General features: G+C 34.6%; 2 protein-coding genes across 2 annotated transcripts; both read right to left on the reverse strand.

Moving 5' to 3' along the window:
• Positions 1-2125: 2125 nt before the first annotated feature.
• On the reverse strand, positions 2126-24161 carry LOC116110287 (xaa-Pro dipeptidase). Its single transcript, XM_031396502.1, has 16 exons — positions 23994-24161; positions 23855-23904; positions 23639-23699; positions 22180-22275; positions 21945-22094; positions 21592-21723; positions 21005-21132; positions 20240-20282; positions 4674-4757; positions 4550-4591; positions 4260-4330; positions 3802-3855; positions 3598-3703; positions 3327-3395; positions 2586-2729; positions 2126-2440 (listed from the first exon to the last, which is right to left on the reverse strand). Exons 1-16 carry the CDS (start codon positions 24123-24125, stop codon positions 2336-2338), a joined length of 1467 nt encoding a protein of 488 aa, XP_031252362.1. The 5' UTR covers positions 24126-24161; the 3' UTR covers positions 2126-2335.
• On the reverse strand, positions 11457-15361 carry LOC116110288 (probable protein arginine N-methyltransferase 1.2). The gene is made up of 9 exons (XM_031396503.1): positions 15033-15361; positions 14885-14895; positions 14060-14215; positions 13783-13846; positions 13552-13694; positions 12699-12786; positions 12383-12498; positions 12085-12235; positions 11457-11794 (listed from the first exon to the last, which is right to left on the reverse strand). The coding sequence occupies exons 1-9, from the start codon at positions 15271-15273 to the stop codon at positions 11589-11591; spliced, it is 1176 nt and encodes a 391-aa protein (XP_031252363.1). The 5' UTR covers positions 15274-15361; the 3' UTR covers positions 11457-11588.
• Positions 24162-24280: the final 119 nt, after the last annotated feature.

The raw sequence follows: 24280 nt of genomic DNA on the forward strand, positions 1-24280 counted from the left end.
CAGATCACGGGTCAACCGGNATAAGAATCGAAATAGTAATCGGCACTGGTTTTATCATCTTCGCCGTCGACCAACGACACGCCAGCGTCACACATGGCCTCATCTTCGATGGCTATATCGGCCACAGTAACGGATTCTTCGAGATTGGAGCTCACAGTGGTCTCGACTTCTTCGTCTTCGAAGTGAACACTGGTGTTCTGCTGCTTCATTGAGTTGTGGTTGTCATTGTTCTTAACCTTGCGACGACCCATTGATTAGGGTTTTGGAGAAGAAGAGTGGAGACCTTTTATTAGGGTTTTACTGGGTGGCTTTTGATTTTAGCAGCTGAGCTTCTTGACGTGTGAATGTTTGGCCTTAAATAGTGGTGGGAGATTCTTAGAGTGAAAATATGAATCACACGATGCTCTCCATGGATTATTTCCCTTTCATCCTAAGGTTTGGACTTCGGAGTATATCACACTTATCTCTACAGTAATGCTAGGGATACCGAATTTGTGCACCGAAATTTTTTATCGAACGTTGTGACATCCACTAAGACGTGGCCATGTTAGATAGAAAATACTGATTCTGTGAATGGACGATCGTCCATCTTATACGGACAATCGTCCATATGTTATGGACGACCGTTCATCACAAATGGATGATCGTCCATGACAATATCAATAGACTTTCGTCCATATAATATAGACGGGCATCAATATAAGATGGACGTCCATCTAAAAAAGTTTAAAAACAAATAATGGACGGACGTCTATATACAATGGACGGCCGTCCATATCTAAATTCTAGTTTAATAAAAAAAATTTCTTTAAAATTTTCAATTAGAATGTTTAAAAATTTAGGGCTCCCAAAACAGGTTTTAAAAAACAAAAGCCTTCTGTTGCTGTTCTTTGTCTCCATCTGCCACCGTTCTTCGTCTTCTTCGTCTCCATCTGCCACTGTTGCACTACATTGTCAGTACTTTTTATCCAGTTCTTCATTTCTCTCTTACTTTGCATTTTTTTTATAAATGAAAAAAAATTGTAAATAAACAAAAAAAAAACATTTATTTGAGTATGGACGCCAGTCCATCTCATTTGGACGGTTGTCCTCATTAGATGGATTGACATCCATACTTTGTACTTTAAAAATCAAAGTTTATTTTTTATTTTTTATTTTTTTTCATCTAAAATTTTTGTGCTTTAAAAATGAATATTTCATTTAAAAATTTTGACGCTTATTTGTAGAAGCGTCTTAGACAAGCTATAGGTTTTTATAAATGAAAAAAAATATTTGTAAAATTAAAAAAAAAAATATTTGAGTATAAATTATATGAACGACCATCCATTTAATGTGGACGGATGTCCATAGTAAAGGGACTCCCGTCCATATATGATGGACGAGGGTCTATTGAGATTTTCTGAAATCTCGTCCATTCGTGATGAACGGTCGTCCATAAGATATGGACGAGCATCCATAATTATTGGACGACCGTTCATTCACTGAATACTTGTGTTGTGTCCTACATGGCCACGTCCGAGTCAGATGCAACATAGATCGGTGCAAAAATTCGATACCAATATTCGGTGTTCGTAGCATTTTTGCTTATGAGTCTCTAATATTAGTATATTACGAGTATTTGAGATAAATAAATTTTACTTCAAACCGAAAGTGTAAATGACAAAGGGGCCCCCATTCTCTCTAAATTAGGTTAGAATTCATCCCGGATTTGGCACGGTGTCGTTTTGCTCCTTTTAATGGAAAGCTCCAACGTAATATAAGTTAAGCCACGTGAAGTATTTTGTCGTCTAGTGTCATGCTATGTATTAAAATCAATTTCGATAATTTTGAAATTTGTAAAAATTTAAGGTCACGTTATTATACAGAAATTGGTAAGGATTTCCATGATATTAGAATATAAATTAAAAACATGATGAGACAGATATCAAAATGGGCATTACCCATTTGGGTACTTACCTCACACTTTTTCAAAACCATATCCATATGGTTCAACATATTAATATATTACCCTCTTCCTGCCCAAATTTATCCAGCGAAACACTTCATTTTTCCAATTTCTTATTCAATTCAATTGAGAGTAGAGAGAGCTCATTATCGAAATTCTTGACTCAGCTTATTTTCTTTATCAAGTTTCAAATGCAGTATGTAGAGACAAATTTACCCAGAATTGCATTTTGGTCAGAGTTTCATTTTTTGGAAAGGTTTTTAGAACTCAAATTTCAGAATTTTTATTCTAATTTATCAATAAACGCTAGTGTCCGGCGTATAATCCTTACTCTTCTAAATAATGTCTTTATTCTTAAAACTTAGTCAGAACTCTCAACTATTTGACAGATCACTTCTTGTTCAGCGGCCATGAAGCGCCTCCCATCACAGCTTCAATCTCTGAGGTTTCCCGAGGCACATTTGTCATGTTCTCGCAACCATTAGCAGTGACAATCTGCGTATATTAAAACGGAAAATCACTAAATAAGTGCTATAATGAAGTCAGATTCTTGGTATGCAACTATGCAAGTATAACTGCTAAAATGAGGAAGAAATGCTCTTCGTTCAGGCGTAAATGTAAGGATGAAAAAATAATTTACCACGTCACTTTCAATGCGAACACCACCAAAATCTTTAAATCTATCAATTACTTCACGATTAAAGAACTTTGAAGTGTGAGCATTTTCCATGGCTGGAACCAATAGAGCATCAATGAAATAACATCCAGGCTCCACTGTTATTACCTGTAAGTGAGCATCAAAGTTTCAAAGTTAGTAAGTTTCACATACAGGACGTAGTTGTCCAATAAACTAACCCTCTAACATTCAGCGGATGCCTATCATGTAAATATTTTGTCCGATTGACGATGTTCCTCTTTCCAAGATATCAAAAATCACAGTAAAGACACAGAATGTCTTGATTTTTATGAGACATCCAAACATGCCCATGTCATATCATCAGAAGCCTTAACAAATATGCTCCCTCCATTTAAATAAATAAAAACAAAGTTAAAAGCACAATTTGAACACAAATGTTTTTATACTGGTATGCCATACATTTGAACACAATTTATTTCTATACTAAAAGTTAACCCACAAAATAGAAAATTTCGGTTCATATAGAAGCACAAAATTACATTCATCACATTAACTTCCAACTAGAATCTCTGGTATATTATAAGTTATAAATCCAGATCAAATCTGGTAAAAGAAATAGCATATACAGTGAAAAATCTGATGAAAATCCTTCAATTTTCAGACTAAACAAATAAATAAGTAAAGTATCAGTAATCAATACATAATCAAACATAAATCACGTAGCAATAAGAACCCATTACTTACCATTCCCTGCTGGAGATCTCTACTAGTACGCAAAGACTTCAAGCCAGGTTCTTTCGGTCTTTCTGTTCCCTGCAAATAATTTAAATTTCTACAAGTCCATCAAAGAAATACAAGTGCTACTAATATCTAATTGTACAGTTAATAATACATATGACAAAAGTCCTGTCAAGAGTAACAAAAATGTGCACACGCACACACATACACATATGTACAAGAAAATAAATGAGTAATGGAACTAAAGTTCATAAGCCGATGACTTAATCAGAAAGACCTTTGGGTAGCCACCAGGATCATGGGTGTCAATACCCAATAAATGCCCCAGACCATGAGGCATGAAAACAGCGCCCAATCGTTCAACCATCATATCATCAACATTCCTACATAAAAAAAGTTCCCATTATCTAGATATTGTTTTTTAACTTCTGAAATGGTGAGAAGTTGGAAGAATACAGAGCATGTGAAAATAGAAAATTACCCAACAAGGACAGAACCCTTCTTCAATGACTCCAGAATAACTTTCTCAGCTAACCTACAATTATAAATAACAATTAACATCAAGATGCATGTTACAAAGACAAGAAAAGCTTTAAGCAAAACAAACTGCCATCAGAGACCTTCGATATTTGCAAACTATTCTTTCAACTGAAGATTGTTTCAGTGAATCTTGAAATACAATGTGTACCATGTGATAATTGAAGCAAACTTTTTGCAACTTCAGATATCTACCCTGGCTTTTTTTTATTTTTTTATTATTGATAGAAACATATCTACCCGATCTATGGCTTCTGATATATCACAAGTCATTAACTAAACAACAAAAGTCTCGTTCTATGATGCAACAGGTTAAACAAACTGTCATCTATAAATCACAATCAAGCACCACAAACATGTGTGTGTGTAAACATATTGGACATTTTCACTTTTTAGCCTTACTTGTGCATGTCCACCCAGTTCACTCCCGGTTTCATTGCTTTTATGACGGCATTGTGAGCTTCAAGAACAGCCTGCGTAAGATGTTCATCAACAACTGAAATCTCTAACAGCGACAACTTTTTTTTTTTTTTTTTTTTTTCTGGTAAGTATTTTTAATAAATTTCAAGTATGCCTGTGTGGAAGCCAGTTCAATCATTTAGAAGATAGATATAAGTGGTTTGAAAGTGTGCCATCAGACTTCAACATCATATGATCAACACTGCTTTAAAATTGAAATTAGAAGCACTTACATTATATATAAGACTTTGATCACTTGTGAACTTCCCATTCACCTAAAGACACAATTAGATGTATTTAAAAACTGCAATAGACAAATAGAGAATTTGGGGGAAACCTAGCAGCAAAAGGACTCACAGGGAATGAACATGTTATGTCAGATGCATAAAAATTGTATTCAGCTCCCATATCAAGCAAAGCCATATCTCCATCTTTGAAGGTCTGCAAAAAAATTGGGTTATAAAGATTTCAAAAAACTTAAAATTAATTACATAATGTAGATGAACAGCTCTTGTAAATAATAAAACATTAAATAGATCAGGTATTCAACCCTAAGATCTCACAATCAAAATGTTATAGGGATCTTAACCAAAAGTAAACCAAAAGCAGGATCCAAGTTAAATGAAATTTTCACTACACGAGAAAGAGAGTTAGAATCAATATTCCAGTTACATAATGCCAATATCTAACTTCAACTCCATCTGTAATGAGTCCTAACTAATTTGATTTCTCAATGTTAGCAACAGAGGGAACCGTCTACTTTTGGCATAAAACAGCAAAAAAGTATCTGAACAGCACACATTCTCAATATTCAGCCCTTCTTTTCCTTTTTCTCAACCTGCAATCAACAAAAGCATAAGTATGAAATTGCAAAGCTTGGTTGGGTAAGAACAAAACAATGCATTCCAAATAAACTCATTAAAAACAACAAAGTCCACTAGTAGCATTAACCAAAAGATAAAATTGCGAGGAAGTAGAATTTTCACCCCTATATCTAAGAGTTTGATATGTACATGTCTGGTTTTCGTTAGACAGTCGCCTCTAGACATAAATGTCTGACGAATGATTCATATAGTAACACCTATTACTAAAGAGCAGTGTCACAGATCAGACCGATGCATTAGCATTTGCTACATACAGACACACCAAAAACATCGTAGCACCATATAAAGGTTCAAAGATAATGAAAGATACATGTCCAGAAAACTATACGGACGTGCCCTACCATCTCCGAGCTCGATATAATACTCAGCTCAATAGCTACGAATCCCAAGTCCTACGATGGCAATGCATTATTATATTGTTCATGTGCACAGTTGTTGTACGTCTGACAAGTGTGGGTCATAATGCTATCTAATAGCGTAGCCACCTTCACATGAGTGGAAGTAGGCCAGCGCTGCTTTGCACTTTAAGGTCTGGCAGTTTGTGATCGACACTGTATTTTGATAAATGCCAGATTATCTAGTTTGCAACTTACATTACATTTGATGTCACACGTACCTTAAGATCAAATATCTTGAGCCGACGCAGAGCCTAAAGATATTGTTCGAATTCGGTTCATGAGCCTTCAATCAGAGCTCTCTTATTCTCGTGGCTTGCCAGTCCCCTATAATTCAGTTGCACCATTACTAAAGGACCTTAGAGGCCTAATGTATACCGTATTTTCAATTATCCATGCAGACAGACGTGAGTTACACACATGATGAACTTTCTCGGGTGGTCACTGCTCTTTACGTCACAGTACCTTTCTCTAAAAAGGTGATCTAGTTCTCATATAAGCAAATGAGGGGTCAAGAGCACACTTGAGCAATGCTACCAGTTTATCTATAGCGCATGGTTATAAGCGTGTCATCTGTGATGCGACCCCGCCTAAAACCGGTGTGTGATAGAAAGATCAACCAAAACACATACACATTAACACAAACCTTCTACGCTCCGCTCCCCACACCCCCCCCCTAATCAAACAAAAACACATCATTCCAAATATAAAAAGAAAACATTAACACAGGGATGTCTGAAATACAATGACTATCCCTTTAGCAACTGAGCGCAGAATATTTGATCGATCGTAATTCCTCTTCATCACGTTATATATAGCCGAAGCGTAGATCATATATTTCAGAAAAGTGGAAGGCTATAGGGTAAGACATAATAGGCTCATATTGGAGTCCCCCAAATAGGTCCGCACACAACATCTCACGAGACCATATCCTAGGAGGTAAAATAAAATCACCATCAGGAAATACATTGCTTCAACAATCTGTTTTGCCGTGACGCATTGGGAGCACTCGACCTGGAAATTAAAAGTAACAACAATAATTAGCAAGCAAAAGAAACTCCTGACAATCTAGAGAAAATGCTAGATACTGTAAGCTATAGATTGCGGGAAAGATCTTATAAAAAAATAATACAAAAGGAAAGAAAAGAACTAGAGATTCTAGTTACAATAAGTAATAAACTGGTTGAGAAAGATATTACAAAAAGAATGGAAAATACATACAGCATAAACAGGGCTGCCCTGCTTTGCACAAAAAAGGACAAGATTCCAGTCCCAGCTCCAACATCAAGAACACTTTGTCCTTGAATAGAAACTATCTGATAAAAACATTTTGATATGTTTTAGTTCTCACACAATCCTTTAGCATTTCCTGCCATTTAAGAACAGTCAGAGAATATCTAGTTAATATTTTAAGAAAGATGAATCAACTTTACTTCCACGAGGGATCAAACAAGCTAAGAATTGTATAGACTTTAATCTTGACAACTTGTAAAAATACTAAACATAGGAAGACTAAAGTGAAGCGAACCTTGGCAGATAAGATACAAGACTCAGACACACGAGAGGAACCACACATATCACCTAGTAAAATGGAAATAGTCTAGCATGAATTCCAAAGACATATAAATAAGTAAATTTTCCAAAACACCAATAATATACAGCAAGAAGATAATACTTAAGAGCACTAATACAGAAGTTGTTTCTGTGAGCTAAACAAAGCCACTAAAGCTAATTGATGTTGATTTAGATGGAGCTCACAACAGCTTTTTACATTGGAATTAAGGCCATTGACATAAGCACATTGCACAAATGAAAAATAATAGAAGCTACCACCAGAAGCTTCTAATACAGAATAAAAAATAAAACTGCACAACAAATATAGCACATATAATCGAGTCTTAAAACCATAATAAGTACAAGAAAAGATTCAAAACTGAACTGCAACCAAATATTAACAATCAAAGTTTCAAAACCAAACTTGACAAGAGTTTAGCGTCCAATTCAGCACACTTACTTCATGAATACCTGCAAACACAAAAAATGAACAAAGCCAAGATTAGCTTGTGCAGAGACGCTCACCAAAAAGCATAACTAATTATAAAAAAACTAAATACCAAAATTTTCTTTTTTCTCCAAGTTAAAGAGAAAGATACCAAAGTGAGAATAAGAATCGAAATAGTAATCGGCACTGGTTTATCATCTTCGGCGTCGACCAACGACACGCCAGCGTCACACATGGCCTCATCTTCGATGGCTATATCGGCCACAGAACGGTTCTCGAGATTGGAGCTCACAGTGGTCTCGACTTCTTCGTCTTCGAAGCGAACACTGGTGTTCTGTGCTTCATTGAGTTGTGGTTGTCATGTTCTTAACCTTGCGACGACCCATTGAAGGGTTTTGAGAAGAAGAGAGTAGACCTTTTATTAGGGTTTTACGGGTGCTTTTGATTTTAGTAGCAGCTGAGCTTCTTGACGTGTGAATGTTTGGCTTAAATAGTGGTGGGAGATTCTTAGAGGTGAATCACACGATGCCTCCATGGTTATTTCCCTTTCATCTAAGGTTTGGACTTGAGTATATCACACTTATCTCTACAGTAATGCTAGGGATACCATTTGTGCAACGAAATTTTTTATCGAACGTGTGGCATCACTAAGACGTGGCCATGTTGATAGAAAATATGATTGTGAATGGACGATCGTCCATCTTATACGGAATCGTCATATGTTATGGACGACCGTTCATCACAAATGGATGATGTCCATGACAATATCAATAACTTCGTCATATATATAGACGGGCATCATAAAGATGGACTCCATCTAAAAAAGTAAAAAACAAATAATGGAGGACGTCTATATACAATGGGGCCATCCATATCAAATTCTAGTTAATAAAAAAAATTTCTTAAAATTTCAATTAGAATGTTTAAAAATTTAGGGCTCCCAAAACAGTTTAAAAAACAAAAGCCTTTTGCTGTTCTTTGTCTCCATCTGCCACCGTTCTTCGTCTTTATTCGTCTCATCTGCCACTGTTGCAACATTGTCAGTATTTTATCCAGTTCTTCATTTCTCTCTTCTTTGCATTTTTTTTATAAATGAAAAAAAATTGTAAATAAAAAAAAAAAAAACATTTATTTGAGTATGGACCCAGTCCATCTCATTGGACGGGTCGTCCATTAGATTGATTGCATCCATACTTTGTACTTTAAAATCAAAGTTTTTTTTTTTTTTTATTTTTTTCATCTAAAATTTTGTGCATTAAAAATGAATATTTCATCTTAAAAATTTGACGCTTATTTGTAGAAGGTCTTAGACAAGCTATAGGTTTTAAAAATGAAAAAAAAAATTTGAAAATTAAAAAAAAAATATTTGAGTATAAATTATATGAACGACATCCATTATGTGGACGGGATGTCCATAGTAAAGGGACTCCCGTCCATATATGATGCGAGGGTCTATTGAGTTTTTGAAATCTCGTCCATTGTGATGAACGGTCGTCCATAAGATATGGACGAGCATCCATAATTTTGGACGACGTATTCACTGAATACGTGTTGTGTCTACATGCCACGTGAGTCAGATGCACATAGATCGGTGCAAAAATTGATACCAATATTCGTGTTCGTAGCATTTTTGCTTATTAGTCTCTAATATTAGTATATTACGAGTATTGAGATAATAAATTTTACTTCAAACCGAAAGTGTAAATGACAAGGGGCCCCATTCTCTCTAAATTAGGTTAGAATTCATCCCGGATTTGGCACGGTGTCGTTTTGCCTCTTTTAATGGAAGCTCCAACGTAATATAAGTTAAGCACGTGAAGTATTTTGTCGTCTAGTGTCATGCTATGTATTAAAATCAATTCGATAATTTTGAAATTTGTAAAAATTTAAGGTCCACGTTATTATACAGAAATTGTAAGGATTTCCATGATATTAGAATATAAATTACAAAAAAATGATGAGACAGATATCAAATGGGCATTACCCTTTGGGTACTTACCTCACACTTTTCAAAACCAATCCATATGGTTCAACATATTAATATATTACCCTCTTCCTGCACCAAATTTATCCAGCGAAACACTTCTTTTTCCAATTCTTATTCAATTCAAAATGAGAGTAGAGAGAGCTCATTATCGAAATTCTTGACTCAGCTTATTTTCTTTATCAAGTTTCAAATGCAGTAGTAGAGACAAATTTACCCAGAATTGCAATTTGGTCAGAGTTTCTTTTTGGAAAGGTTTTAGAACTCAAATTTCAGAATTTTATTCTAATTATCAATAAACGCTAGTGTCCAGCGTCATAATCCTACTCTTCTAAAAAATGTCTTTATTCTTAAAAACTTAGTCGAACTCTCAACTATTTGACAGATCACATTCTTGTTCAGCGGCCATGGAGCGCCCCCATCACAGCTTCACCATCTCTGAGGTTATCCCGAGGTACATTTGTCATGTTCTTGCAACCATTAGCAGTGACAATCTGCGTATATTAAACGAGCAGAGAAATCACTTGAATGTGCTATATGAAGTCAGATTCTTGGTATGCAACTATGCAAGTACAAACTGCTTAAATGAGGAAGAAATGTTCTCGGTCGGGCCGTAAATGTAAGGATGAAAAAATATTTACCACGTCACGCACTTTCAGATGCGAACACCACCAAAATCTTTAAACCTATCAATTACTTCCGATTAAAGATACTTTGATTCTGAATGATGTGTTGTAGATAGTGGATTGTGTGTGAAATTTGGTAACATTTTGCCATATGGATTCAATCAGTTGAAGGTGTCTCTTCGGATGTCCTTCAAGCTCTGTGATTTCCAGACTTTTGAATTATTTTTGCCTTGGTTGTCATATAATTGGCCTGATATATCCACTCCTAAAGAAAACGGTGATTGAATATGGTAATGTTCTAAGTGCCCTGGATGTTGTAAGGTTTCACCATTAATTTTGCAATAATAGATTGTGGATGATCAGCAAAGCAAAATGCAAGAAAACCTTTCCGAATGTTTCAACAAGCCAGTTGTAATGGTTGGGAGGCCAACTTTTAATTACTTAACTTATTGGAAGAGGAATTCGAAATGTTAGGTTAGCACTTAGTATATAACAGTATGATTTATAAAACTCTTTTAAGTGTTAGCTTTTTAGAAATGGTTAGGCTATAAAAGTTCATTATTGACGTTTTGTTGCTTTGATTTATCTCTTCTGTTTGGGCTTGAATTCAAGATTCAATGTTTCCTTTAAAGTGTATTAGTCTTTCATTTATAGTGAGATTTGGATTTTGAATTATTGTTAAATATTTAAATTATATTGGGATTGTTGTTGAATTTGAACTTTGAATCATGTTGGATAATAATTAAGTTATTATTGTCTTATTAAAAAATAGAAATTAAAAAAAAAAAATTAAAAATATATTGACATCATCATGATGTTTGATGACGTCACCGATCCAACCAATTGGACCGATTGAACCGTGACCTGGCTAACAGAGCAAATTACCCTCTAGTCCGGTTTTTAAAACAATGAAAAATATAAACCCAACCCATTGAAACTTCTGAGTCTCAATTAAACCAACCGGCCTTAGTTGGGTTTTTAAACAGTGATCCTAAGGCTAAGATACAACCTAAATTGAGGTCGCCAAATAAGAAAAAACCAATAATGTAATTGATAATACAAGTTGTTAATTAATAACCCACTAACAAATATTTATGTTAATATATTTGAATTGATATTAAAGAATGTAATGATAAATGAATATATAATACAACATCAAAATAAATATATAAATGGTCAAACAAGCACAGCAAGGCTAGATTAAAAAGGCAAGTGAAGATATCAAAATTTGAAGCATTACATTTTATCAGCTGTTAAAAAGAATAAATAAGAAATACAGAATAAGTTACACTGATAAAAACCAACCAAGCTATTTGCCTATTTATCAGCGCCATAAGAATTACACTTGATAGCTTTGCTTTCTTAAATAGTGATTAACCAATCAGCGCATCTTGTAATTTTGAATCCTGGAGACTGAACAACGCCTACCATTCAACGAATATTTCAGCATTATATCAATATCTCGAGGATTCTTCTTGTTTGGTGCCACAGTCATGCTCCCAGTTATCTCCTCCCCTTCACATATTGTTAGCACGTCTTCTAAATATAGAACTGTTTGCTTCCAATGAGTAGCTCGTGATTTCGGCCCTGCATTATATTTCAATTTGTCAGAAACACTGTTGTAGCCCTGCCGAAGTTAACCTGGGCCAACTGGGTTTACGAAAACAACCACTATCAACAGAAATTCAATTGATTTTTGCCTTTAAAGTGATCCAGAAGTTGAAATGGCAAATAGCAAAGCTAACTGTCATCAATTTCACTGGCACAAGCATGGCCAAGAATATAAGAAAGGCTCAGCTTGACTTCTCATTTTGACTCATTGACCTTTATCAAGACAATATATAGGTGAACATATAGTAAAGAACATAGAGATTAACCTGTAGAGAAGCCCATCAGCTTATGACACTTGGTAAAAGACACATCAAAATGAGCTACAAGAGCATGGATGTAATCATTTCGTTGTGCCACAAGCTTAAAAGGAGCTGTAAAGGAAGCATCACCAGGAGTCATCTTAGAGATATCCATTATCTGTTGGAAAAAGAATTCACTTGTATAAGCCATAAGTAAATTGACAGCTAGGAAAGTTGGCTAAAAAAGACAGAGAAAAGAAGAGCTATATAGATCATATGAGAAAAAATATATATATATAAGTAGTTTTATGTTTATCACCATTACCTTAAGTAGCTGGCAGTTGGTAACAATTTGATTCTGATCGACTGTGTCAACAAGAGGTTCCATCATGGCTTGCTTCTTGATGCAGCTCATGTCAAAGCCATAAACATTATTCCAAACTGGTCTAGCAAGAAAATGACGGAAGGGAAAACATTTACGTAAGAACAAAAAAAAATTAGCTTGCATCAAAACAATGTATAATGATAAACACACTTCAAGAGCAGTTGAAACCTCAACCACACAATTGATACAAGTCAATGGGATCACATATGATCTTTGATTATCATTTCGTATTAACAGAATAGGTGAACAGGCTCACATTCAATCTTGTCGTCTTTGTACTCTGCATCCTCAATGGCTGTCAAAAAGAGAGAAGCTTTATCTGGTAGTACAACTCCATCATCAACCTGCAATCAACAAAAGCATAAGTATGAAATTGCCAAAGCTTGGTTGGGTAAGAACAAAACAATGCATTCCATAAATAAACCCGTTAAAAATACAACAAAGTCCACTAGTAGCAATAACAAAAGATAACTTGAGAGGAAGTAAGAATAAAGATATAGACTGTTGCTGGATCATGAGCCTCAGCATTAAAGTCCACAAACAACAAACTATAACTTGTCAAAGACGATGCAAGCATTGCAAAGACCAAAAACTCTTAGCCTTATAAAGGTTCCATAGATATAAAATAGCAAACTAAGGCTACATCTCGAGCTGAATATAACCCAGCTCAGTAAATGAATCCAATCCATCTAGGCAATGCAAAAATCATGCAAGTTGTAAGTCTAACTTTGTTCATAAATAAAAAACATCCTCTTCCAGATGAGTGACAGCCAGTCCTTGCTTTACAGGTCAAGTGACACAATTGATTTTGATAAAATCAGATTAAGTTTTCAATTAATAAATTGATGTTTACCACCTAAGATCTTAATATTAGCTCAGTCGCAGAGCTAAAGATCTGTGAACTTTAGAGTTCAAAGAGACTTTGATTACGTGGCTTGCATCCCCATAATAGCAACATGACTAAAGGACTTAGAGGCATACAATGAAATATTTTCATTATCCATGCACGAAGAAGATTAACCATGAGATTTTGGGTGGTCACTGCTCTACTTCAGTAGACCTAAAAATTTAAGTACATATAAGCAATGAGAGAGGCAAGTGCAACTTACAAGCCATTTATCACGGGCATATAAGACTGTATTTAGCATATTCTCAAACACCAGAAAATACCCCATCCACTCTGAAATAATTATATCCACTTTAGCAACTGGAAGCTCAATTTCCTCGATCTTTCCTTTCAAAACCGTTATAACTGTAACAAATCAAATTATAGCTAAGTAACCAAAAGGCTAAATTAACAAAGCCAAAAAAGAGAACATATGAAGGTAAAATAAAATCACCATCAGAAAATCCATTTGCTTCAACAATCTGTTTTGCCGTGACAGCCATTTGGGAGCACTCGACCTGGAAATTTAAAAGTAACAACAATAATTAGCAAGCAGAAAGAAACTCCTGACAATCTAGAGAAAATGCTAGATACTGTAAGCTATAGATTAGCGGGAAAGATCTTAATAAAAAATAATATCAAAAGGAAAGCAAAGGAACTAGAGATTCTAGTTACAATAAGTAATAAACTGGTTGAGAAAGATATTAACAAAAAGAATGGAAAATACATACAGCATAAACATGGGCTGCCCCTGCTTTTGCACAAAACAAGGACAAGATTCCAGTCCCAGCTCCAACATCAAGAACTACTTTGTCCTTGAATAGAAACTTATTCTGATAAATAACATTTTGATATGTTTTAGTTCTCACAACATCCTTTAGCATTTCCTGCAATTTAAGAACAGTCAGAGAAATATCTAGTTAATATTTTAAGAAAAGATGAAATCAACTTTACTTCCACGAGGAAGTCAAACAAGCTAAGATTTGTATAAGACTTTATATCTTGACAACTTGTAAAAAATTACTAAACATAGGAAGACTAAAGTGAAGTGAACCTTGGCAGATAAGTATACAAGACTCAGACACACGAAGATGGAACCACACATATCACTCTAGTAAAATGTCAAATAGTCTAGCATGAATTCCAAAGACATATAAATAAGTAAATTTTCCAAAACACCAATAAATATACAGCAAGAAGATAATACTTAAGAGCACTAATACAGAAGTGGTTTCTGTGAGCTAAACAAAGCCACTAAAGCTAATTGATGTCTGATTTGTAGAATGGAGCTCACAACAGCTTTTTACATTGGAATTAAGGCCAATTGACATAAGCACATTGCACAAATGAAAAATAATAGAAGCTACCACCAGAAGCTTCTAATACAGAATAACAAATATAAACTGCCAACAAAATACAGCACATATAATCCGAGTCTTAAAACCATACTAAGTACAACGAAAAGATTCAAAACTGAACTGCTACAAACATATTAACAATCAAATGTTTCAAAACCAAACTTGACAGAGTTTAGCGTCCAAGTTCAGCACACTTACTTCATGAATACCTGCAAACACAAAAAATGAACAAAGCCAAGATTAGCTTGTGCAAGACAACGCTCACCAAAAAGCATAACTAATAATTAAAAAAAACTTAATAACAAAAATTTTCCAATTTTTTTCCCAAGTTATAAGAGAAAGATACCAAAGTGAGAATAAGAATCGAAATAGTAATCGGCACTGGTTTTATCATCTTCGCCGTCGACCAACGACACGCCAGCGTCACACATGGCCTCATCTTCGATGGCTATATCGGCCACAGTAACGGATTCTTCGAGATTGGAGCTCACAGTGGTCTCGACTTCTTCGTCTTCGAAGTGAACACTGGTGTTCTGCTGCTTCATTGAGTTGTGGTTGTCATTGTTCTTAACCTTGCGACGACCCATTGATTAGGGTTTTGGAGAAGAAGAGTGGAGACCTTTTATTAGGGTTTTACTGGGTGGCTTTTGATTTTAGCAGCTGAGCTTCTTGACGTGTGAATGTTTGGCCTTAAATAGTGGTGGGAGATTCTTAGAGTGAAAATATGAATCACACGATGCTCTCCATGGATTATTTCCCTTTCATCCTAAGGTTTGGACTTCGGAGTATATCACACTTATCTCTACAGTAATGCTAGGGATACCGAATTTGTGCACCGAAATTTTTTATCGAACGTTGTGACATCCACTAAGACGTGGCCATGTTAGATAGAAAATACTGATTCTGTGAATGGACGATCGTCCATCTTATACGGACAATCGTCCATATGTTATGGACGACCGTTCATCACAAATGGATGATCGTCCATGACAATATCAATAGACTTTCGTCCATATAATATAGACGGGCATCAATATAAGATGGACGTCCATCTAAAAAAGTTTAAAAACAAATAATGGACGGACGTCTATATACAATGGACGGCCGTCCATATCTAAATTCTAGTTTAATAAAAAAAATTTCTTTAAAATTTTCAATTAGAATGTTTAAAAATTTAGGGCTCCCAAAACAGGTTTTAAAAAACAAAAGCCTTCTGTTGCTGTTCTTTGTCTCCATCTGCCACCGTTCTTCGTCTTCTTCGTCTCCATCTGCCACTGTTGCACTACATTGTCAGTACTTTTTATCCAGTTCTTCATTTCTCTCTTACTTTGCATTTTTTTTATAAATGAAAAAAAATTGTAAATAAACAAAAAAAAAACATTTATTTGAGTATGGACGCCAGTCCATCTCATTTGGACGGTTGTCCTCATTAGATGGATTGACATCCATACTTTGTACTTTAAAAATCAAAGTTTATTTTTTATTTTTTATTTTTTTTCATCTAAAATTTTTGTGCTTTAAAAATGAATATTTCATTTAAAAATTTTGACGCTTATTTGTAGAAGCGTCTTAGACAAGCTATAGGTTTTTATAAATGAAAAAAAATATTTGTAAAATTAAAAAAAAAAATATTTGAGTATAAATTATATGAACGACCATCCATTTAATGTGGACGGATGTCCATAGTAAAGGGACTCCCGTCCATATATGATGGACGAGGGTCTATTGAGATTTTCTGAAATCTCGTCCATTCGTGATGAACGGTCGTCCATAAGATATGGACGAGCATCCATAATTATTGGACGACCGTTCATTCACTGAATACTTGTGTTGTGTCCTACATGGCCACGTCCGAGTCAGATGCAACATAGATCGGTGCAAAAAATTCGATACACAAATTTCGTGTTCGTAGCATTTTTGCTATGAGTCTCTAATATTAGTATATTACGAGTATTTGAGATAATAAATTTTACTTCAAACCGAAAGTGTAAATGACAAGGGGCCCCCATTCTCTCTAAATTAGGTTAGAATTCATCCGGATTTGGCACGGTGTCGTTTGGCTCCTTTTAATGGAAAGCTCCAACGTAATATAAGTAAGCACCGTGAAGTATTTTGTCGTCTAGTGTCATGCTATGTATTAAAATCAATTTCGATAATTTTGAAATTGTAAAAATTTAAGGTCACGTTATTATACAGAAATGGTAAGGATTTCCATGATATTAGAATAAAATTAAAAACATGATGAGACAGATATCAAAAGGGCATTACCCATTTGGGTACTTACCTCAACATTTTTCAAAACCAATCCATATGGTTCAACATATTATATATTACCTCTTCGCCCAAATTTATCCAGCGAAACACTTCATTCCAATTCTATTCAATTCAATGGAGTAGAGAGAGCTCATTATCGAAATTCTTGACTCAGCTTATTTTCTTTATCAAGTTTCAAATGCAGTATGTAGAGACAAATTTACCCAGAATTGCATTTTGGTCAGAGTTTCATTTTTTGGAAAGGTTTTAGAACTCAAATTTAGATTTTTATTCTAATTTTCATAAAACGCTAGTGGCAGCGGCATAATCCTTACTTCTCTAAATATGTCTTTATTCTAAAACTTAGTCAGAACTCTCAACTATTTGACAGATCACTTTGTTCAGCGGCCATGGAGCGCCTCCCATCACAGCTTCATCTCGAGGTTTCCGAGGTACATTTGTCATGTTCTTGCAACCATTAGCAGTGACAATCTGCGTATATTAAACGGAAAATCACTGAATAGTGCTATAATGAAGTCAGATTCTTGGTATGCAACTATGCAAGTAAACTGCTAAAATGAGGAAGAAATTTTCTCGGTCGGCGTAAATGTAAGGATGAAAAAATAATTTACCACGTCACTTTCAATGCGAACACCACCAAAATCTTTAAACTATCAATTACTTCACGATTAAAGAACTTTGAAGTGTGAGCATTTCCATGGCTGGAACCAATAGAGCACCATGAAATAACATCCAGGCTCCACTGTTATTACCTGTAAGTGAGCATCAAAGTTAGTAAGTTTCACACAGGAGCTAGTTGTCCAATAAACTAACCCTCTTAACATTCAGAGGATGCTATATGTAAATATTTGTCTGATTGACGAGTTCTCTTTCCAAGATATCAAAAATCACAGTAAAGACACGAATGTCTTGATTTTTATGAGACATCAAACATGCCCATGTCTATCACAGAAGCCTTAACAAATATGCCCTCCATTTAAATAAATAAAAATTAGTAAAGCACAATTTGAACACAAATGTTTTTATACTGGTATGCCATACATTTGAACACAATTATTTCTATACTAAAAGTTAACCCACAAAATAGAAAATTCGGTTCATATAGAAGCACAAAATTACATTCATCACATTAATTCACTAGATCTCTGGTATATATAATTATAAATCCAGATCAAATCTGGTAAAGAAATAGCTATACAGTGAAAAATCTGATGAAATCCCCAATTTTCAGACTAAACAAATAATAAGGTATCAGAATCAAACTAATCAAACATAAATCACTACAATAAGAACCCACTTACCATCCCTGCTGGAGATCTCTACTAGTACGCAAAGACTTCAAGCCAGGTTTTCGGTCTTTCTGTTCCCTGCAAATAATTAAATTTCTACAAGTCATCAAAGAAATACAAGTGCTACTAATACTAATTGTACAGTTAATAATACAATGACAAAGTCCTGTCAAGAGTAACAAAAATGTGCACACGCACATATATGTACAAGAAAAAAGAGTAATAGAACTAAAGTTCATAGCCGTAACTTAATCAGAAAGACCTTTGGGTAGCCACCAGGATCATGGGTGTCATACCCAATAAAGCCCCAGACCATGAGGCATGAAAACAGCGCCCAATCGTTCAACCATCATATATCAACATTCCACTAAAAAAAAGTTTCCATTACTGATTGTTTTTTAACTTCTGAAATGGTGAGAAGTTGGAAGAATCAGAGCATGTGAAAATAGAAAATTACCCAACAAGGACAGAACCCTTCTTCAATGACTCCAGAATAACTTTCTCAGCTAACCTACAATTATAAATAACAATTAACATCCAGATGCATGTTACAAAGACAGAAAAGCTTAAGCAAAACAAACTGCCATCAGAGACCTTCGATATTTGCAAACTATCTTTCAACTGAAGATTGTTTCAGTGAATCTTGAAATACAATGTGTACCATGTGAAATGAAGCAAACTTTTGCAACTTCAGAATACTACCGGCTTTTTTTATTTTTTATTATTGATAGAAACATATCTACCCGATCTATGGCTTCGATTATCACAAGTCATTAACTAAACAACAAAAGTCTCGTTCTATGATGCAACAGGTTAAACAACTGTCATCTATAAATCACAATCAAGCACCACAAACATGTGTGTGTGTAACATTTGGACATTTTCACTTTTTAGCCTTACTTGTGCATGTCCAACCAGTTCACTCCCGGTTTCATTGCTTTTATGCGGCATTGTGAGCTTCAAGAAAGCTGCGTAAGATGTTCATCAAAAACTGAAATTCTAACAGCGACAACTTTTTTTTTTTTTTTTTTTTTTTCGGTAAGTATTTTTAATAAATTTCAATATGCCTGTGTGGAAGCCAGTTCAATCATTTAGAAGATAGATATAAGTGGTTTGAAAGTGTGCCTCAGATTCAAATCATATGATCAACACTGCTTTAAAATTGAAATTAGAAGACTTACATTATATATAAGACTTTGATCCTTGTGAACTTCCCATTCACCTAAGACACAATGATGTATTTAAAAAATGCAATAGAAATAGAGAATTTGGGGGAAACCTAGCAGCAAAAGGACTCACAGGGAAGAACATGTTATGTCAGATGCATAAAATTGTATTCAGCCCCATATCAAGCAAAGCCATATCTCCATCTTTGAAGGTCTGCAAAAAAATTGGGTTATAAAGATTTCAAAAAACTTAAATTAATTACATAATGTAGATGAACACTCTTTAATAATAAAACATTAAATAGATCAGGTATTCAACCCAAGTCTCACACAAAATGTTATAGGGATCTAACCAAAAGTAAACCAAAAGCAGATCCAAGTTAAATGAAATTTTCACTACGAGAGAAAGAGAGTTAAAATCAATATTCCAGTTACATAATGCCAATATCTAACTTCAACTCCATCTGTAAGAGTCCTAACTAATTTGATTTCTCAATGTTAGAACAGAGGGAACCGTCTACTTTTGGCATAAAACAGCAAAAAAGTATCTGAACAGCACATTCTCAATATTCAGCCCTTCTTTTCTTGAACAAGAGTCATCAAACTAAAAGGAAATATGTAACTGAACAGCACACATTCTCAAAATTCAGCCCTTCTTTTCCTTTTGAACAGAGTTCATCAAACTAAAATGGAAAATGCGTAATCTGGTTAGGATTCAAAGAAATCCAAATTAAATGCATGACAATTATATTTTCCTGGGCACAGACTCCACTGTGATATATAAAAAAAGAAATTAAAATAGAAAGATGTGAAGTCTACTGTACCCTGTCATTTGGAGCTGCTGCATGCCCATAATGTAGAACAGCACTAAAGCATCAAATATAAATACTGTTAGCCATTTGAGATAGAGTAAACTTAACATCAATGCATTAATACCCAAACATTAAAAAGTGATCAAATTCTAATACATATGAGTGGTTATGGCAGGATCTTTTATTAATAAAATAAAATATAAAAATGCAAAGATTTCAAGGAAGATAATTGCTCATAAAATGTCCAAAATTTCAATCTTGTACTTGTAAACTAGAATTGGGAACTGGTCAGCATAGAATTCTGTTTACAGTATTCAGAACTTGTAATAAAGTGGTCTAGCAGATTCCCTATTCAATCTAAAATGAAATATGAATTATCCCCCACTTTATCTATTAAAAGTGCTTGCCCCAATTTTCTTGACCAGTTGAGTTCAAAGAAGTATGGCCTTGAATTTATCCTTTACGAGACTGTTTAATCTATCAAATCAACATAATGTAACTTGTAACTTGTAGCTACCCTACTTCAATCTCTAATTGAGTAAAACAATTTACAAAAAAACTAGAGGAAAACTATAAGATAAGAAATATATCTGAATGCTTAGACATTTTTGGTAATCTCAAAAATCAAAGAACACAAATTCGGCTATATGAAATCATCTTTTTCCTGTGAAATATATGCCTCCTTAATACATATGCATCAAAACCTCACTAACATGCTGCTATTAAGCATCACTTACCTAGAAAAATGAAAAATTAGCAAGTAAAGAATATCCTCACCTATTTTCACCAGTAGCACAAATACATGTGTATGAACAATGCCTACAGCCACCATACATGTATGTATGGTGAAGAAACATGCTCTCCAACTGATACTCTTTCATGCCCACTCTAACTTTTCTCATGACCTAGTTGGAATGCAAAAAGAACAGACACTTCAAAAATATGAAACCATTTGATTTCAAGACAACCCAATATTCATTAAAGTTAAAAATGTTTCCAAATGATCACAAAGTTTCTAGACCTCTTTGTTTCTTACTTCCTTATGAAGGATAAGTGAAACCAGTTACCCATTACAAACAATGAGGCAATATTTAATAAATACATAGCATTCATATAATGATACCAGAAACTATTGCCTAGTTCTTTAAATTCTACAAGATAGAATACCTGCTGAAAGAAGGTCAGGTAAAAAATTTAAGAAGAAATAAGTAAAACCCTTTAAAAAATATATAGAAGTATTATGAATTACAAGATCATCTATGGCCAAAGATTTAAAAAAAAAAAAAAAGAGGTGTTCATTTATTCACCTACATATTCACTTGTTGTTAACAACCTAAAACACCCAACACGACATTCCTACTTACCTCAATATGAGCTTCAGAGCTTATATCATTTGCAAATTGGATAAGAGCAAGCTCAAGGTCTGACTTCAAAACTCGGCACTCAGTCAAAATGGGATGCAGCGTACTCAACTCGGTCTCAAACTTTTCCATCCCCTAAGTAGAGAGATGTATAATTTAATAAATGATGTAAATCAAAAAGGACTTCAGAACTTGGCCAAAAATATACATGACCTAATGCAGTAACGCTGACTGTAATCACACAACAAAAATGAGAACAAAACTTGAGAACATAGTTATCACTCTTTTGCAAAGTAATAAACAAGAAAAGATGGGAAGAAAAAGAAGGGACAAAGGAAAAGTGAGAAATTAAGAACCTCAAACTCGGCTGGTTTTGAAAAATTATTGCTATCAGTATTAAGCCCATGCAAGAGAAATAGTAAAGGTTTTCCTGACCCCTTGTACTGGTCAAGCAAAACTCCAGCAATCTCATCAGTGTAGCAGGCCATGCTAACCTTGTATTTTTCCTGCAAGATATGAATGTAAGTAAGATATGACAAAAATTCATCCCAAGTTGACAAAGCAGATGAAGACCACAGAATACCTAGTCACCTGAAAGTAGGATAATGGCTTTACTTCTCCCAACCAAACAGTATATTCAGCAGGTAGTCTAGGAGCAAAAAGAATAGATTTCCCAGTTGCAATATCCTCAAGAAAGAATGAAGAGAAAAAAATAAGAGCAATTTCAACAATCCATACATTAAACAAGCTCTACATAGGATCCAACTCTTACACAAGCATCACTGGTATATACCAATGATATTAATACAAATATAGTTCAAGCACAACAGAAACAAATATAATCCGCTGTTTTAAAACCAGTTCTAAATCTTCTGGAATGCAAAGAACTCTTTTATTTCCTGGGTTGGGTGTCAAGATCACAGTATTCTAGCTCAATAAACTGACCCAGCTGAGCACAAGTGAAATGTTTCATTACCATCAGATACATGTGTAAGCTGAATCTTGTACTAATATACACTCGGATCAAACAAAATTGATGGGCAAGATTGATTCACCAACTCATTAGCATGATTTCAGGTACAATACAGTTAGCCAAATCTATAATGATTATATAGAAGTTTACAAGAACATAAAATGGCACAAGTACACTACACAAGAGTAAGACATTTATATAAAACTCCACAATCATGTAATTATGAGACAATCATAAGAAGCATTATGAACATTAATAATATAGCATGTCCATGTCAGTATCTACCCATATGCATGATTGATGGGATGGAAGAGAGAGGGAAAGAAGAGGATTGGCACTTTCTACCATTGGGATCCCCCAACATTTCATTTGATGGAAAGGAAATAGAAGGAAACAAAAAGGATACAGGGATGGCTAATTATTTATCTATTTAGAAAACAATGAGAGGCAAAGAAGGGGGAGTAATGCCTAATAACTCTAAACCCACCAAACTAAATCCTTCAGTATATAGATGGATGAAAGAAGGAAAAAGAAAAGCCCGTTGAAGGAGATAATATTTATGTCTCACCATTTTCCCACATAAAAACTAGAAATACAAATCAATATATCCATTTACAACATATAGTAGTGTGATGGTTAAATAACATATATCAATTCTCTACTCTTCCTCCTTGATATAGACCAAACAATCAAAAGTAAGAAAACAAAAAAAAAAAAAAGAAATCTAACTCCTTCACTTCTTTCCTTTTTCCTCCTTCCTCCCCTTTTTCTTTCCTATTACCAAGCATTGGCATAAAAGAGAAAGGAAGAAAATGCATTATACATTACATAGACCATTTTATTTCCATCTAAGACCAGGATAAACTTATAAACTAGTTTTATTTTTAACTGGTAGGACAAAGTACTGAGGGGATACAAGATGCTTCCTTTTCCTTTTCCCTTTCACATTTCTTCCAAGCAAACAAGGGAAGTGACCTCTTCTGAATCCTTTTCCTTTACAATACTACTATCTCCATCATAACAAGTGTAAAAGATCAACAATGTAAAGCATTAACAGATGAAAAGGAAATAACTCACAATAGCTCCGTAGAAGCCAGGCTCTATAACTCCGAAGAGATATGCAAAATAACTCTCCTGCCTATTAATCCAATCACAAATTGTGAATACTCAGATTCTAACCTTATAACAGAAATTCAAAAAGCGTCACGTATTCCCGACATAAATGAATAAATTCTAGCATTCTAACAAGAAATTATAAAAATATGGACACAGAATACGTGATCAATAAGATACCTGAAGAGTTCGATGTGATCGGTGCAGTAACGAGTCTGCTCGTCGCCTCCCTGTGAACCGATTGATCAAAAAAGTTAAAATCAATAAAGAAAAGATAAAAGAAAATTGATTAGCTCATCATGAAGATGAATAAGATTGCCTGAAGAAAGACGAAGCCATTTAAGGGACGAGACGTGTCGGTGAGATGCTGGCGTATTGATTTAAGGAGCTTTTCTCGGTTGAGGACGTGGAGCTCCATTGGTACTGGAGCAGGTGACAGTGAGGAAGCCATTGAATTGGCTTCTTCTTACCCAGTGCTTCAGTTTTAGTGATCCCGTTTACTTGCTTTATGCTTAAGTTCTTTATACGTTTCTAAACGACAGCGTTGTATTCCCTGAACGAACAGGGAAAAGTTATGACAGTCCAGCAATACAGCATGATAACTAT

This window comes from Pistacia vera, unplaced genomic scaffold (assembly GCF_008641045.1).
Source record: "Pistacia vera cultivar Batoury unplaced genomic scaffold, PisVer_v2 Contig60, whole genome shotgun sequence".
NCBI lineage: Eukaryota > Viridiplantae > Streptophyta > Magnoliopsida > Sapindales > Anacardiaceae > Pistacia > Pistacia vera.